The sequence below is a fragment of the Tetrao urogallus genome, assembly GCF_951394365.1.
Source record: "Tetrao urogallus genome assembly, chromosome: 7".
NCBI classification, from domain to species: Eukaryota; Metazoa; Chordata; class Aves; order Galliformes; family Phasianidae; genus Tetrao; species Tetrao urogallus.
This window is the reverse complement of record NC_136820.1, coordinates 37,230,623-37,246,074: the sequence shown is the minus strand read 5'-3', so window position 1 is coordinate 37,246,074 and position 15,452 is coordinate 37,230,623. Positions and strand designations below refer to the sequence as shown.

Below are 15,452 nucleotides of genomic sequence, written 5' to 3'. Positions count from 1 at the left end.
CCGAATATACATCCAGAACAGTTGCAGAGAGATTGGGCAGAAGCTGGCAGAACACAGAAAGTAACACAAAGTAACTAGTATTAAATGGGAACACAAATTATAACTTGCTCATTTGTTGCTAGAAGTATGTATTTCCAGGTTGCATGCACAGTGACATGCTGAAAAGAGGCCAACAAGCAAGACACTGAAAAAAAAAAAAAAAAAAAAGTCAGAGAAAGGTCTTAAAAACTTCAGAATTTAAGGACAAGTTTTTCCTGTTTTAACAGTTGTTCTATGTTCCACATGCTGAATTATTTTTGTTAGTTTGCCAGTTAGTTTGGCAGTTCACGTTCCCATGAATTTGTCCTTTTATTCAAAGCAGAGAATCTTCCTTAATTGCTCAGAAGGGGGAAAAAAAAAAAAAAAGAAAGCAGTACACTTTTTTTTTTTTCTTTTTTTTTTTTTTTTTTTTTTTTTTAAATGTAGAGCACCTTTTAGAGCTTGCACATCATAGCATCCAGAAAGTCTTCTAGAAAATTGTATTTGGAAGTTAGGAGGCCAACAGCAGCCACTACAGCTTACGCATACAGTAAAATGTAGAAAAGACATCATTTACTTCAACAGCAGATTCTCAGAGCAGGTAAGTGTAGCTGTCAAAACCCTGATAGGATTCCTACCTATTTTTCATGCTACTGTGCTCCTGCACACAGACTTGTGCCTCTGCTCTCTCCAACTCTCTACAGTTTTATTGCTTACATCCTCCTCCAACATCTGGATTCCCTCTGTCTCAGCCAGCCCAGTTTCCTTCAAATCTGTATTAGCACATCTTCCAGAAGACTTAAACTTAACACACTTCTGCAGGGCAGATTAGATAATCTGTAACTAATCAAAACACTAAAAGCAAAGATTAACAAGAAAGGAGAAGGAAGACACCTGCACAGTGAAAATGAAACTGAACTGTCACGCTGCTACAGCCAGCCTTCCCCCACGTGTACGCACCATGCAGTACATCGTCTACTTGCTCATCAGTATTTTCCTGCTGGAAGGATCTTCAGCACCAGTCTGTAAAACACCTAGGAATACTTTTGACAGCTGGAAAAAATTAAGTTTATTTTACACCCGTTAACATGATCATAAACCAAAGGCTATTCTCTCTCCATCTCCCCAGTACAGATATCCTCCATGGCAGCCTTGTCATTTTTTGCTTTCTAATGGACTCATTTTATTGTACGCAAGCAGCCCCAGGCATTCTGTGCAGCCTATTACTCTTTGCTGCCCGCATTCAGATGGCTAATCTGCTATCAGCCAGGAGCTTGACAGACAAAAGGAAGGGCAGGAAAACAGCACACACGGCTACACACACGCACTTCAGCTGCAAAATACTTCGACGGCAGACTCCAGGACGAACAGAACAGACATTGGACTGCTGCTGTGGTTGGATGAAGATGCACGAGTTCTTCAAAGACATATGGGCTGGGGAAACAGCAAAAACAGTTGAAGAAGTCTCTTAAGAGGCATCAGGGCCCAAACATGGAAGTGCATCTTAACTTGAAGAGTCACAAATATCTTTATTCCAAGGATTTGCTTTACAGCAACTTCAGCATGCTTATAATTAGGAAGATTAAAGAAGTGCTATATATAGTAAACGACTAGAACAAGAAATTTGACAAGTCTTCAATTTTACCACTTCTGTTTTCTTACCTGCTTGAAAAATAACTCAACTTATTTAAAATAATGGTAAATCTCCCTGCATCCAAACTTTTACACGCACAAGCACATAATTTCACTACCTTTGTTTTTGCATACCAAACAGCTGTTTGGCTTTTTTTGTTGTTGTTTTTGGTTTTTTTTTTTCCTTTTAAAGTAAAGGAGAAGACTTGCCATTTCATACCAAGATGAAGCAAACACTCATATCTGATAGTGTTCTTAAGAGCCCAGCTCTTCTTTTTGAAGGGATGCATCCCAGCAGAATCAAAGGTAGCATTCATTGGTAAGAGGAATACTGGAATATTTCTGGAACATCAGCTCTACAGATGACAGTTTGTATCAGACCTTGTAAGAACTATCAGGATCATAAAGATCTCAACATGCAACAGAAGTTTGCTCAACTAGCTTTACTCATATGCTTTATAATTTGAAAGCTAAAGTTCTCATGCTTATGTGAACTAGCTTAGCTCACAGAGTCTGCTGCTAGCCTTAGTTGGTTACAAACTCAGGTATCAATGTGGTTCATTCTTCCCAGCTATGCAGACTGATGTCTGAACATATGCTTTATCACATGTGGTGAAACATGGAGAACTATGGCACGTTACACAGCATTTTGCCAGGGAACAATCCTTCTTTCCCATGCTACAACTACCAATTCATGTTGCTTCTTGTTTCTATTTCATTTTTTCCACCTTGGGCTCCCAGAATGTTGACTACAATATATTAACTGATTCCAGCTTAACTCTAGTATTAGTTAGAAACATATTGGAAGTTTTAGTAATACAGTATGTCAGTGAACTTTAAAATCTGCAAGAAGCAAAAGATAAGACTTATCACAAAAAAGCGTAAGTTGTCAGAACAGTCTTTTCTACTGATTAGTCTCTGTGCTGTATAGTATCATTGCTGAATTTACCTTGTGTTACTCCAGGGAGCATTCAAGCCAGACTAATAGATTAAGGTATTGGATATAATATACATATGAATGTAGAAAGCAATTCCTATTGCAAACAAATTCACTTTCAGCACTCGGAACAGCTAGAATGTATCAAAACATTGATAATACAAGTGACCCAAAGTGCTCCTATCTAAAGGATAGGTCTGTCAGAATGGAGTTTCCTTGTTGCCTTTGAGTCAAAGAAGCTCTGAACCCCTGCACTGGGCAAGCCCCAGGGAATGGAACTTCCTTACTTCTGCAGCACCTTCATCCCTGGTGGTATGCTGCAATCTTATCTTTCTCTCCCACATGTACAAGGTAAGAATAATAAAAAAATATATTGTATTTGCATATGTAATTATGGTCTAGTTCCACAGTGAGCTAAAAATTACTGGAAGTTGAGAGCAGATATGCCTGATGACCACACCTTAGCTTTCAAATGAAAATGCCTTGCAAGGAAGGGGAAGGGACAGCAGCAGGGAAGGAAGCCAGTCATTACAACGCCAAATCTGCTTCAAAGTCCTTGCTCACCACCTCATGCCCCTTGAGGAGCTAACAGTACCTAGGTTCATCCTGAAAACAATACTCTAAGAACAAACCCACTAGTACACAACTTGCATTCCCAACAGTTACTTGGTAAATACTAGAAACAAAGCAAAGACATGCAAAATAGGAGAGTAGACATGGTACAGATTCTGAATCCTATCTCCTTTTCCAGTCTAGAACTTGACTGGACTGACACTATATGTCATTCTGGATCTTAAGCAAAATAAGATGGAACAGGATGTTGGAAGAAGAAAAATTCAATGTATGCCTGAAAGGACAAGGCAAAAATCTTCAAAACGCTGAGAAAAAAAAAAAAAAAAACAACTGTTCAAATACACGTGCATGTATGAAAAAAAAAAAAAAAAAAAAAAAAAAGACACCTCATCTCCCTCATGTTTTCAGACATTTTTCCTCTTAACGTTACATACTGGCAGTGAGGGGAGTTGTTAGAAACAAACAAGAAAACTCAATTTTTAGGTTAAAGACATCAGTTTAGGAAATAGCAGCGTAAGCCCTGTAATTAAGGTATTATTTGCTGTTCTTTAGCTCACACTTTTTCAGACAGAATAGATTTCCCCAGGCCTTTTCCAATCATGCCACATTTGTGATGTTTTGTAATTTCATTTTGCTTTCTCCCATAGATGCTCTGCAGACAGATGTCTCTACAAAACAGAAAATTGCCTTCAGTATCTGTCAGTTGTCTGTCAGAATATGAACGTTGGCTGAAATAATGAAAATGTTTCATATCACAGTAACTGAAGGTACTATCTAGCATCACTGACCCAAGTAGTATTTGATCCTAATAAGGCCAGGCAGACTGGTTTGTAAGTAAAAATCCCTAACCATATCAGATTCTTAACCCCTTTATTTCAAGTTTTGCCCATGGATGTCTCTCAGGAGCATGACGCAGAGCCAGCATTAGAATGCATTTGTCTCTGGCACTCTTGATGGCTCCTCCAGTGTAGCTCCTATACTGGACTCAAGAAAAGAGAAAGAAGCCACAAAGGCCCATGGGAAGAGAGGATATCTGCATCAAATCCAGAACACGTTTAAAATATGTACTTAAGAGGCAGTTAGAGTTATTTCTTTTTCTCCTGATACACTTTACACCATTCTCTTATGACAAAATCATGAGCTCCTTAGTGCTTAAAGTAGTTTCATGAGTATTTCTACTCAAGGACTGATATTCGCATCTGGACACCCTAACTGGATAGGATGGAACGTAATCTCAGCACAGAACAGAAATTTTTTTTTTTTTTTTTTTTTTTTTCATTCTTTCATGACTGAGACTCTGAACAGATCCAGAAGAATCACTCATTACAGGTGCTCATCTGCTCTACATAATTCTCTAAAAATAGGATAAATGGTGACAATAAGCCCAAGGAACAAGGGAGATACTACCAAACAGCAAGCATTTGTAATGAAAATAAGGGATGCCAGTTTTCAGGTTTTTCACCTTCGGGTGACAGCAGTTGTTAACCAGACTGCTTTGCAACAACAGGAGTAAAGTCCTCACATTAAGAAATTGTGGCAGCTGGGAATGACAGCTGAAAAAGAGCAAGCTGAAGCAGGCTGCTTTCAAATAGCATTGACATCCCAAAGACAAGAAAGCATATTTTTAGTTAATTTCTGTTGCTCTTAAAAAAAAAAAACAACAAAGTAAAAAGATAATGTTACATTTTGGTAATGGTATCATAAACTAGTTCAACAAGAGATAAAGTTTCTTTAAAAAAAAAAAAAAAAAAAAAAACCACAAAAAAACCAACTCTGTTACGGTTTCCTCAGGGGACAAACTTGCAAGCGTAAAGGACCCTGGTTAACATGTTTAGCACTAACCAACTGAAACATTTGAATCACTGCCCAGCTGCTCCATATGTAAAGATCCAACCTTAACAGGTTTCTTCTTTCTGCTCTACCACCTACCCTCCCAGGATGTGAAAGGAAGCTGTCATGCAAGACATTTACACAAGAAATCGGATGTACAGGCACAGTTACTGAGAAGACTTTGTACATTTATTTTTACTACCTGAAAGGCATTTACACGGTGGTGACGAAGTCAACATCATTTCTCGATAATACTGAAACAGATTTGTAAAGCCATGCTGTGTTTCACTGTGGTCAGTATTTTACAAGCCTCACTCTTGAGTGTGCTTGTATTCTCCTGAACTGTCAACACAGGACTTTTACTGATCTACACAAAAAAAGAGCCAAATAAATTATTAATAATTTATTACTCCTCAGAAGAGAAGAGCTTAAAATAAGCCCATTCTGTCTTCACAAGAGGAAGGCAAGCAAAAATTAAAAGCTATAGCTGAATAGTTTAAATATCAACTTGTTACTCTTTACAATAACTTAAAAATAAGGCACCAGACAGACAGAAAAGCAAACCAAGATCCATAAGAAATATTTTTGCCTTTGATAGTTAGCACAAGAAATTGACTATATCACAGGCAACAGCTTAGAGAGATTAAAAAAAAATAAAAATAAAAAATAAACACCACACTTGTTAATCTAACACTGGAGCAGAAAGCATAAAAAACAAACATGCAAGTACCCCAACATGAATCTGCCAATAACTCCAGTGTTTCAGTGCATAGTCTGGTCGGTTGATGTCAAAGCTGTTTTGCACTGTGATTCCCTGCTTCAGCCAGCCAGTACCCAGACCCACATTCATGTCTCCCTGAAAGGCCACCATGGTGTCAGACACAAGGCACCAGACTTAAAGTACAAATTAGACTACACCCCTCCCTGCTCCACCACCCCTCCTTACCACACAGCACGTTCTGGTAGGACTGCAGCCCACCCAATTGCTTCCCCCACAAGCTCCTTGGGCAGGAAGCGAGCCCTACACAAGCCTCTCTCAATGCTCCTCTGCTTGGTGGCAGCAATCCCTGCAACCACCTGCTGCAGCGGGAAACTCAGACTTGGCATGGGTTTGGTCTAGCAAATAGGCTTCTAAAGTCTGACATTTAGGTGCCTTGGCGGGAAACTTATTTTAAGGAGAAATTATGCTTTTTTTTTAAAAAAAAAAAAAAAAAAAAAAAATTTAGAAAATGTTAGAAATAAGAGTCATATGCTGAGACTCTGTTAGTCATCTGTTTTGCCCCAACAAAACCAGAATCTGGACAAGTTGTCAGCCCAGATGTTAACCTTCCAGAAAGCAGCCTTCTGAACACCCCACACATCAGAGTAGGGATTCTGATTTTAACAGCATAGGTCTTAAGTTAACTTCCCCTGTTTAGTTCTACATTTGTCCACTTGCACATCCTTGAACTCAAATTAAGAATACAAAAAAAAAAAAAAAAGAAAAAAGCAGCCAAAACATTCAAAATACGAATTCTAATTTCTAATTCTCCAGCACATCATTAGTGATGTTTTGTTATCTATGTTGATATCTCATAATATCGCTTTACAATAACTATAGAGAGTATTGCACATTGTCTCTTGTTCACATAAAGTACAAGCATTTCAGCAGAATAAATATTAAAAAAGTTTAAATACTTAAACTGAAAGTAATAACTGCTAAATGGTAAGTCTCTAGATCAAGCCACATGCAAGTGTAGCCCCAAGGATTAAAAATGGACGAGATGCAGTCTTGCCATAGACTTCCTGTGTGACCTTGGGTAAGTCACTTGAGACTTTCGTTCTTAAAAAGAACAGCCCTCTCGTAGCTGCCAAAATGAAGCACCAATGTTTTTGAGACCATAGCTGCAAGCCAGATCCTGCTGCTCTGCCATAACTGGGAAGATCCTTTTCAAAAACATAAGTAGGAACATAGCTTCAGGAATTTGGCTGTCCTCTTTGATATCAAGCACTTAATGTTCATCCAGAACCGATGAGGCAAATTGGTACAAAAGTCTACATAAAGCAAGAATTTGGTTTAGATTACACACAAGTACAAAACAGGAGGTTAAAAACCATCACAGGTAGAATCTCTCAGACACCCACAGATGCAGCATGCAGTGCTAAGTATTGGCTTCGCAGTCAAAGCATACCACACACTCATCCACTTGCAACATCAATTTGCTAGATTTTTAGAAGTGACTATAAACAGCTGAGTTAAAGACAGCAAATTCACATTTTTGGTAAATAATGGCTTAGTTTAGAAGCACATCTCCTTCAGAGCCATTTGGCTACAAAGCATAGATCTAGCAGGTTTCCCTGTCCTAGAGAGCAATTGCTCAAAAAAATAAAAAAATAAAAAAAAATAAAAAAATTGTAAAAGCACAACCCAAGCTACACAGAACCAGGCTTTGCTTCTTAAACACAGTAATACAGTTCCATGCACATCAGAAATCCTTGCCATTCCTCACTAGCATTTTAAACCCTACAAAAACCATGTTTCCACATGAGGAAAGGCATCACACAGGTATTTTCACTTTAGGTTACTCCTGCCTCTCTCTTCCTCTACCCTACACTGTAAAACTTCAGTAATAAGCTACAGGACTCAAACAGCCCCTTGCTTGCAGTTGGAAAGGAGACAGAGCCTACAGAACTCATCTCTCTCTGCACTGTCAGGATAAGAGCTCGGTTACACAGCCAAGGCCCAACGGCAGAGCAGCACTGTTGACAGCAACAGCCCTGTTACAGGCCCAGGGCTGAGGCCCAACCCCAATGCAGCGCTGCTGACAGCAATGGACCCAGTACAGGCCCAGGGCCGAGGCCTAAACCCCACGCAGGGCTGCTGACAGCAATGGCTGGTCACAGGCCCAGGGAAGGCAGCAGGAAGACTTAGCAGGAGGAGTGTCTGCTACAGGACGAGGCTTTCCAAGCACACGTTAGCTGAATTCATGAGCCAAATCCTCAGACTTAACTGAAAAACTTATCTGGATGATCTATGATTTGTAAGGCCTTGCCCCAGCTGAAAATTTCATCCACTTACTACTTTTCATCTGCTGCTTCAGCAAGATATTTACCACAGTCCCGTAAGCAAGGAAAAGTGCTTCAGACAGCTAATCACCTTAGAAAACAAACCTGTTTCAGGTAGCTGATCTTAAAACACTGCTTCACAACCATTGGAATAACAAGCGCTGAGAGAAAAATGAAAAGATTACAACACTTTTAAATGCATTCCCTTATATTTCAGTAGCTAAAATTAAAACAGAACTATTACTGGTTCATATGAGAGAAGACTTCCTTTGTTTCAAAGTTAATTCAGTTGTCCATATAGATCTGTTCACTGTGCTTGGAATTTTAACTTGGGCTGCATTCCTTAACTCTCCAAACGCTAATTTAAATTAATGCTGGAGTGAGGGGGCAAGAGAAGCAAGGCACGGCAAGGAGTGCTGCATCCCCAGTGTCACGGAGACCTGACATCCAGCCAGCAGCTGTCACCTTGCAGTGAGCAGAAACACACCGTGCTTCTAGCTTATCCAAAGGCACTGAAGGGCTTCTTGCACACAGCAGCTTCATAAAGAGAAAAAAAAAAATTATGATGTGATTATATAATAGAAAGTAAGAGGAAAAAAAATTGAACTGTAAAGCAACCAAAAACAGCACTCTAACAAATCGGCCTACACAACATTTTATTAACTTACTGTTACCAAGAGGGAGAGAGAAAACAAACAAAAACCCTGCCTCGTGCCTTCTCCTCACATCCACCCATCAGCATACAGAATTTACTCAGTTCCACCTATCTTTCTTTTTACTGCTGAAAATGCATATGAAGAACTGAAGGTACATTTACAGTGGTTTTAGTACAACACGAAAGGTTGATGACGTCTAGTAAGGGATGCTCCAAAGGTTTTACTTTTCTCAGTAATGCTGAAGAACAAGATGTAGTATTTTTAGTTTTGCTTTTTAATAGGAATTAAGACAATCATAACATATAATAGAAATGCTGAGAAAGCAACTAATCTGATCCTGCAAGCCCATTCATAATAGAATAAAAACAAAAAAACTTTTGCTGATGTTGAATTTATGAAGTGCGCACAGTACTAGCCGAGCGTGACAGTGCAGATGACTGGCAAAATCCCATCCCTCTTTTCTCCTCCCACTTTCTCTATCCAAAAAAAGGGGAGAAGGTAGATAGGAAGAGAAACTCCCAACCAGCACTACGTTCCTGCTTTATCAGAACGTTGCTGTTATCTTAACACTTCACTAACTGCTTCAGTGCAGCAGATGTTTCCACGTAGTGCTCAGAAATAAGGACAGTGACACAGAATAGTTTTCCTCAGGTTTGAGAGCTGCCAGATCTTGTTGCTTTAAGGCTTTAATGGTAGCACCAATCAGACAGCTCTTCTGCTCTGATCTGCTGTAGTGGTCAATAAAGAAGGTAGTACAGGGACCAGCTCTACCATTCAGGTCAGACTGTCTTTCAGTAGCAGTTAATGCATCAGGATGGCAGCCATAAGTTCTGGCTCTCAAACGCAGAGACAAAAAGAAACAAAAGTTTACATTTTGAGAATAGCTAGGTTATGTTTGTTAACGGATAAGCAGAAGGAAAATTTAAAGTACACTAATGATGCCATAGCCCAGTGTTGTTAATTGGCATATTGGATATAAAACATGACTTCCCTCTAATAAGCATCCCACTTGGCGCAAAAGGAAGAAAAAAAGGTGACTGGAACAGCACAGCATCAATTTAGTGCACACTATAAACAAGACTGTTTCTGAAGCATCCCCTGTACATCAAGCTTGGATTAACAGGAGATACTAATCCGTAAGAGCAAAGTGCATTTAGAGATCTAGAAGAAAAAAATAAGCTTCACACCTATTTCAAAGGTTAAAGGGTTAACATTTGTCTAGCTGTTTTCTTTAGTAAACATTTGCAAGTCAAACATAAACCCACTGCTGAGAAATCTCTATTATCCAGAATCTATTATCTAGCCAATCCTGATGCTTCAGTGCACAATGACTGAAGTTGGTTTTAATTCCTCAAAAAAAAAAAAAAAAAAAAAAAAGAACCAGAAACAGCCTAAAACAAAACATATTCTACACAGCAGAACTACTCGATAAAGATACAAAGGCATTTCATCATAAAAAGGGTGCAATTCTGAGGTCCGAAAGTGATGAAGATGAAAGATACCTGGAACAGCACCACGTCTCCTACACCTTTTGTTTTCTGTGAGCAATACACACTGCAGAGAAAACGTTTTGTGCTTAAACAGCCTCAAATCTGTTTTTCTAATATTAAGCACAAAGGAAAAACACTGACAGCAAGCATGGTAAATAAATCCCTCCCTGGAGAACGAGAGCAGAAGGCAGGAGGGGGCTGACATGCATGCAGGAGAAAACTAAACACCATCTTTTTTTCTACCTGCACAAGTTGCCATTTGCTGCAGCAATCAGGAATCTTTTTTCCCCACTGATTTCAAAAGCTACGCTTCCAGAGAATCTCTCAAGTCATCTGTTGATACGCTTTAAGAGCACGCTGTCCGTATCAGTGGATCTCTAAGAGAAAAATCCATTTTCTTTCCTGTTCAGGTAAACATGTTTACAGCTCCTGCACAGACGCTGGGTGGTTCAGGCTCACATGTCACACGCATGTCGTCAGCAGCAAGAAAAGCCCCTTTTTCTGATCAGCAACATTTTAAATAAGGTAAAGAGAGAAGCACTTTCCAAACTTACCTTTTGCAGAGCCAAATCATGAGGGAAATACAAATATTTAAACCAGTGCAAGAAATTACTAATGCGATCGTGTAAACAAAAATGTTCCTTATAAAACGCACACAGCAAAAATAAGAGCCCCCTCCCCCGAGTTCAAAGAGACCCAAGGAGCCCGGCAGCCCCAGAGACGCCACGGCATATGGGCGCTTCACGCCCAGCGTGGTTGGGATCGCAGAGGAGGCACCAGCAGTGCCTCTGGTGCATTTCAGAGCGCGTCCGCTGCGCACGAAAACATCTCGGATCGCGGGCGAGAGCCTTCCTATCTGTGACCCTGCACAGGAAATGCCACATAAAACCCAAAATCGCCAAGGAAGGTTACAAAACCTCCTGCTGCACACCCCATTACACAGAGCCGCAACGACAACTCGACTACTTCTCTATTTGCCAGATAATAAGTACGGAGTGGGTGTTTGGAGCGTTTATTCTCCCGGCTGTGTACCTTCAACACGCATCTTAAAGTAACACACTATCCCCCAAAAAATAAAAAAGAAAAGCCACAGCAACACTTAAGTCTGAAATGTAAATGTAATTCCTTATATAGACTGCAGCAGTGGTCACGTAGCAGAGAGTAGCGGGGCCCCCGGCCGGGCCGCTGCCACCCCGCCCGAGCCGGGCAGGTACCGCGCCGGGGGGGTAAACGAGGCAGCAAACTTCGCCGCCCTCCGTTCCCCCCCCCACCCGACCCGGCCCGGCTGCGGGGAGCGCAGGGCTGCGGCAGGAAGGCGGCCCCCCCGCGGCAGCAACAGGGCCCCCCGGAAAGAGAAATGTAAATAAAGCGAGGGCAGAGGAGAAAAAAAAAAAAATAAAAAAAATAAAAATTAAAAAAAAGTGGAATTAAACGAACCAGCGTCGACCGGGGGCGAGGAGCCGCTCCGGGAGGGGGGACCGCGGGGCTCGGGCAGCGCGGAGCGCGGCACAGCGCCGGATCCCGCCCCCGCGCCGGGGTCCCGCAGGTACCAAGTTCGGAGTTGGCGCTGCCGGGGCCGGGCGCTCCCCCGGCGCTCGGCGCTCCCCGCCCGGTACGGCGCGGCGCTGCCCGGGGCCGCGGTCCCGGTGCGGGCAGGGCAGGCGAGAGGCAGCGCCTAACGGTCCCGGCCGGGCGGCACCGCTAGGCGGAGGAGGGCGCCAGGTAGCGGATATAACGGTGCGGGGCGAGCCCGCTGCCGGCGGGGAGCGGCGGGGAAATTACTTTCTACTTCTCCCCACCTCCCCCCCGCCGCGCTCCCGGCGGCCCGACCCGGCCCGCGGCCTCCGGCCCGCCCCGCCGCCCGCCGCCCCGCCGCTCACTGACCGTTGTTGCGCCTCGGGTTCGCCTGCTTCCTGCGCTTACACCTGGGGCCATCCGCCATGATCCTCTCGCTTGTGTCTAAATGCTCCAGTCACCTCCTCCCCCGCCCTCCCCCGCCCGCCCTCCCCTCCCCCCCGGACCTGGTTTACGACACTGGGTGGTTTTACTTTTACATCACCTTCCTACACCTAGTGCTCGGCCGGAACCTTGTTGCCAGGGGAGACCGGCGCTTTACGGCAGCGCGTTTGAACGGCGGCGGGGGAAAAGGCGCTGCCCCAGGTACCGGGCGCGGGGCCGGACGCGGCCCTCCGGCGTCGGGGGGCGCGGGACAGGCGGGGGGACGCCGGGGGCGAGACCGGGGGCAGACGGGGAGCCCCGCGGTCAGCGGCGCGGCACGGAGGGGAGCGACGCCGGGAGCGGCCAGGTGCCACCAGCGGAGCGGGGAGCGGTGCAGCCCGGAGCTGCGCGCAGCCCGGCGGGGCCCCGGGAAGCCGACGCGTCGTGGGCTGCGTCCTTAGCTGTGTGACCGGGGAGGCGATCCTGCCCCTCTGCTCGGCGCTGACGGACCTCACCTGCAGCACTGCGTCCGGATGTGGAGTCCTAAGCACGGGAGGGATGTGGAGCTGTTGGAGCGCATCCTGAGGAGGGCCACAAAAACGACCGAAGGAATGGGGCACCTCTCCTACGAGGACGGGCTGGGAGAGCTGGGGCTGTGCAGCCTGGAGAAGGGAAGGCTGTGGGGAGAGCCGAGAGCGGCCTGTCAGTGTCTGCAGGGGGCCGTAAGAAAAATGGGGAGAGACTCTAGCGGGGTCTGCTGTGACAGGACAAGGGAAATGGTTTCAAACTAAAAGGGGAGATTTATACTGGATATAGGGAAAAAGTTTTTTTACAGTAAGGGTGATGAGGCACTGGCACGGAGTGCCAAGAGAGGTGGTGGATGCCCCGTCCCTGGAGACACTCAAGATCAGGCTGGACGGGGCTCTGAGCACCTGGTGGAGCTGTAGGTGTTCCTGTTCACTGCAGGGCGTTGGGTCTGTTGGCCTTCAGGGGTCCTTTCCGACTTAAATAATTCCATGGTTCTATGTTTGTACTATTTATTTCTTCATGTGTTTCACATGGGCAATAAAATAATTCAGTATGTTTCAATTTGTCTCCAGGCTTTCTTATTTTATTTCTTCTTCTTATTATTATTCCTATCTTGCTACATTTACAATCCCATGCTTTTGGGGAATGCTTTTATCCAAACAAATTAAATTTTATTGAAAGCATTTTTCTTAGTGGGATCCCTTTAATAAGTGTTTGGTACACTGCTAAATGTGAGACCTCAGCTCTCCTGTGCTGCATTTCTGCACCATGCCACCAATGTGTCCCCTTATCTCACGGAGGCAGCACAGCACATCTCCAGAAGAGAGCCACTCAGTGCCAGCAGCAAGCAGCAGTGCCTGCATCTAGAGCTTCCCTGGAGTTCAGCACAATCAGAAATGCCTGGATCAGAGGGGATAGTAGGGCTGAAGAGGAAAGAGTCAGGCCATGATCCAAAGGGATTTTTTTCAAAGACATCAGTTTGAATATTCACTTGAAAGCTTGCTCTTCTTTACAGGGATAAGTGATTTGTTTACTGTCTTCTCAAATTCGATGGTATTTGTTTAGTGATTTTGCATATCTGTCTCCAGCGGGTGTGAATCGGCTGTTGGCTTCACTACCTGGGAGTGCTTAAGGAAGGGTGACAAATCAAACAGTGCAAAGTCTTCCCAGGGACTAACAGAAGGTGCTTCAAAGGATTTGCCTTGGCATTAGGAGATGGGATCTCCAGATACAAGAGTAACTGAGAACCACAGCATGGGACTTGAGATGAAAGTGAGAAGTCAGGAAAGTTTTCTTGAGAGAGTGAATAGCCAAGAGTAAGGCAGGATCTTGGTTCTGTCCTGCCCTAACAGCTCTGCATCTTGGCTCACCGTGTTCTTATGCAGAAGATGGTCCTGCCTGTGGAACTGCCCACAGAGGGGGCTTACATTGTTTCAGGATTCTTGAATGTTTTCGTCATTCTGTGGATGAATGTCACCAAAATGGCATGTACAGGTTTTTGTGCTAAGTTTCCAATTCCTTAAAACCTGTCATGTTTTAGAAGCAATTGTGAAACCAAAAATAATAACTTAATTGTATGTATACTGGTCGATCTGTAACCCTGTATTCTGAAAACACCTACAAAATTCCAGGTCCCTCTGATGTTCAAGTCGCCTGTTTGAATTCTGTTCTGTCTCTCTTCATCTCTGTACAGGAATCCTTGTCTGTTCATTCTGAGCAAGCTGTACTTCCTAACACTACGAGGAGGGAAGCATCCTCCTGGTGCTTGTTGTTCTCCTTCACACACAGCTGTAGTGTCAGTGGAACACAGGGCCCTGAGGTCACTGAGCTGCTGGGAGAAATGACATCATGCCCAGCGCACCCTGAGAGCACAACTGAAGCTGGCAGGAGCATTTCTACCTCTGTGCTGCCATGGCTGGGCAAATGAGGAAAGAAAATCAAAGCAATCTCTGAGTACTGTATTTTTGATACCTAGGAGGTCTAGAAACTAAAACACAGAGCACAGTGTTTTGTACCAAGTTATCAGTTATCATAATCACTGGGGAAAGCTTTTCGTTCAGAGCTTGTAAGTAGGGGTGTGGGTGGGTTGTTTGTGGCTTTTTTTTTTAAACAAGAACAACAACATTTTGATATATTTAATTCCAAAAAAACTGGGCACCTCACATCTTTCTATACAAAGTTTTCTTTATTTACTCTGCTAAAAAATATCACAGTTAAGGATGCAGCCACTGTGAAAGACAGTGCTTTGGCCTAATAAGTTCTTCTAATTGTGGATGCAAATCCAGTAGTTAAAATTCCTGCTATTTCTGTAGAGTTCTGCAATATCTGAGCCCATGGTAAGCATAATTTAAATTATATATACACCCTGCAAGTAAGAACTAAAGAGTCCTTTTTGTAGAGTACAGCTTTCAATCTGACTTCTCAGTCAGTGCAGGACTTAATTTATGCACTAGTTTGTAGTACTGAGGCAAAGCAGCATGTTTTCTGCATCCTCCTGGATGGTGCAGGCTTGGAAAGATATTTATTCATAAGAGGAGGTCTAAGGCAGTGGTTGTTCAGTTTGTCTCTGGCGACATAATTGTGGTGTGTTTCAGCTGCCTGAATAGGCATAATGTTGAAATCTTAGGTCTGCTACACTTCACCTGAAATTTATTTGCATCACTGAAGACAAAAGTTATCATAGCTCGAGAATTCTGCTGGAATAGAGATGCTTGAAAACCACAGCATCTCGGAATATCATCAGCTGATGATTATTACAAGCTGTTTTTGCCAACATAATGTAAGCTGAATATATATTATTAAATA

At 43.3% G+C, this 15,452-nt stretch overlaps 1 protein-coding gene across 1 annotated transcript in view; it reads right to left on the bottom strand.

Annotated features, from left to right (window-relative positions):
• Positions 1 to 12,123, bottom strand: part of ZEB1 (zinc finger E-box binding homeobox 1) — a gene marked incomplete at its 5' end in the record, with an annotated part of 103,780 nt that extends 91,657 nt beyond the window's left edge. The window contains one exon of the mRNA XM_079538462.1: positions 12,066 to 12,123. Coding sequence (XP_079394588.1) covers positions 12,066 to 12,123 — 58 coding nt within the window. The remainder of the gene's footprint in view (positions 1 to 12,065) is intronic.
• Positions 12,124 to 15,452: the final 3,329 nt, after the last annotated feature.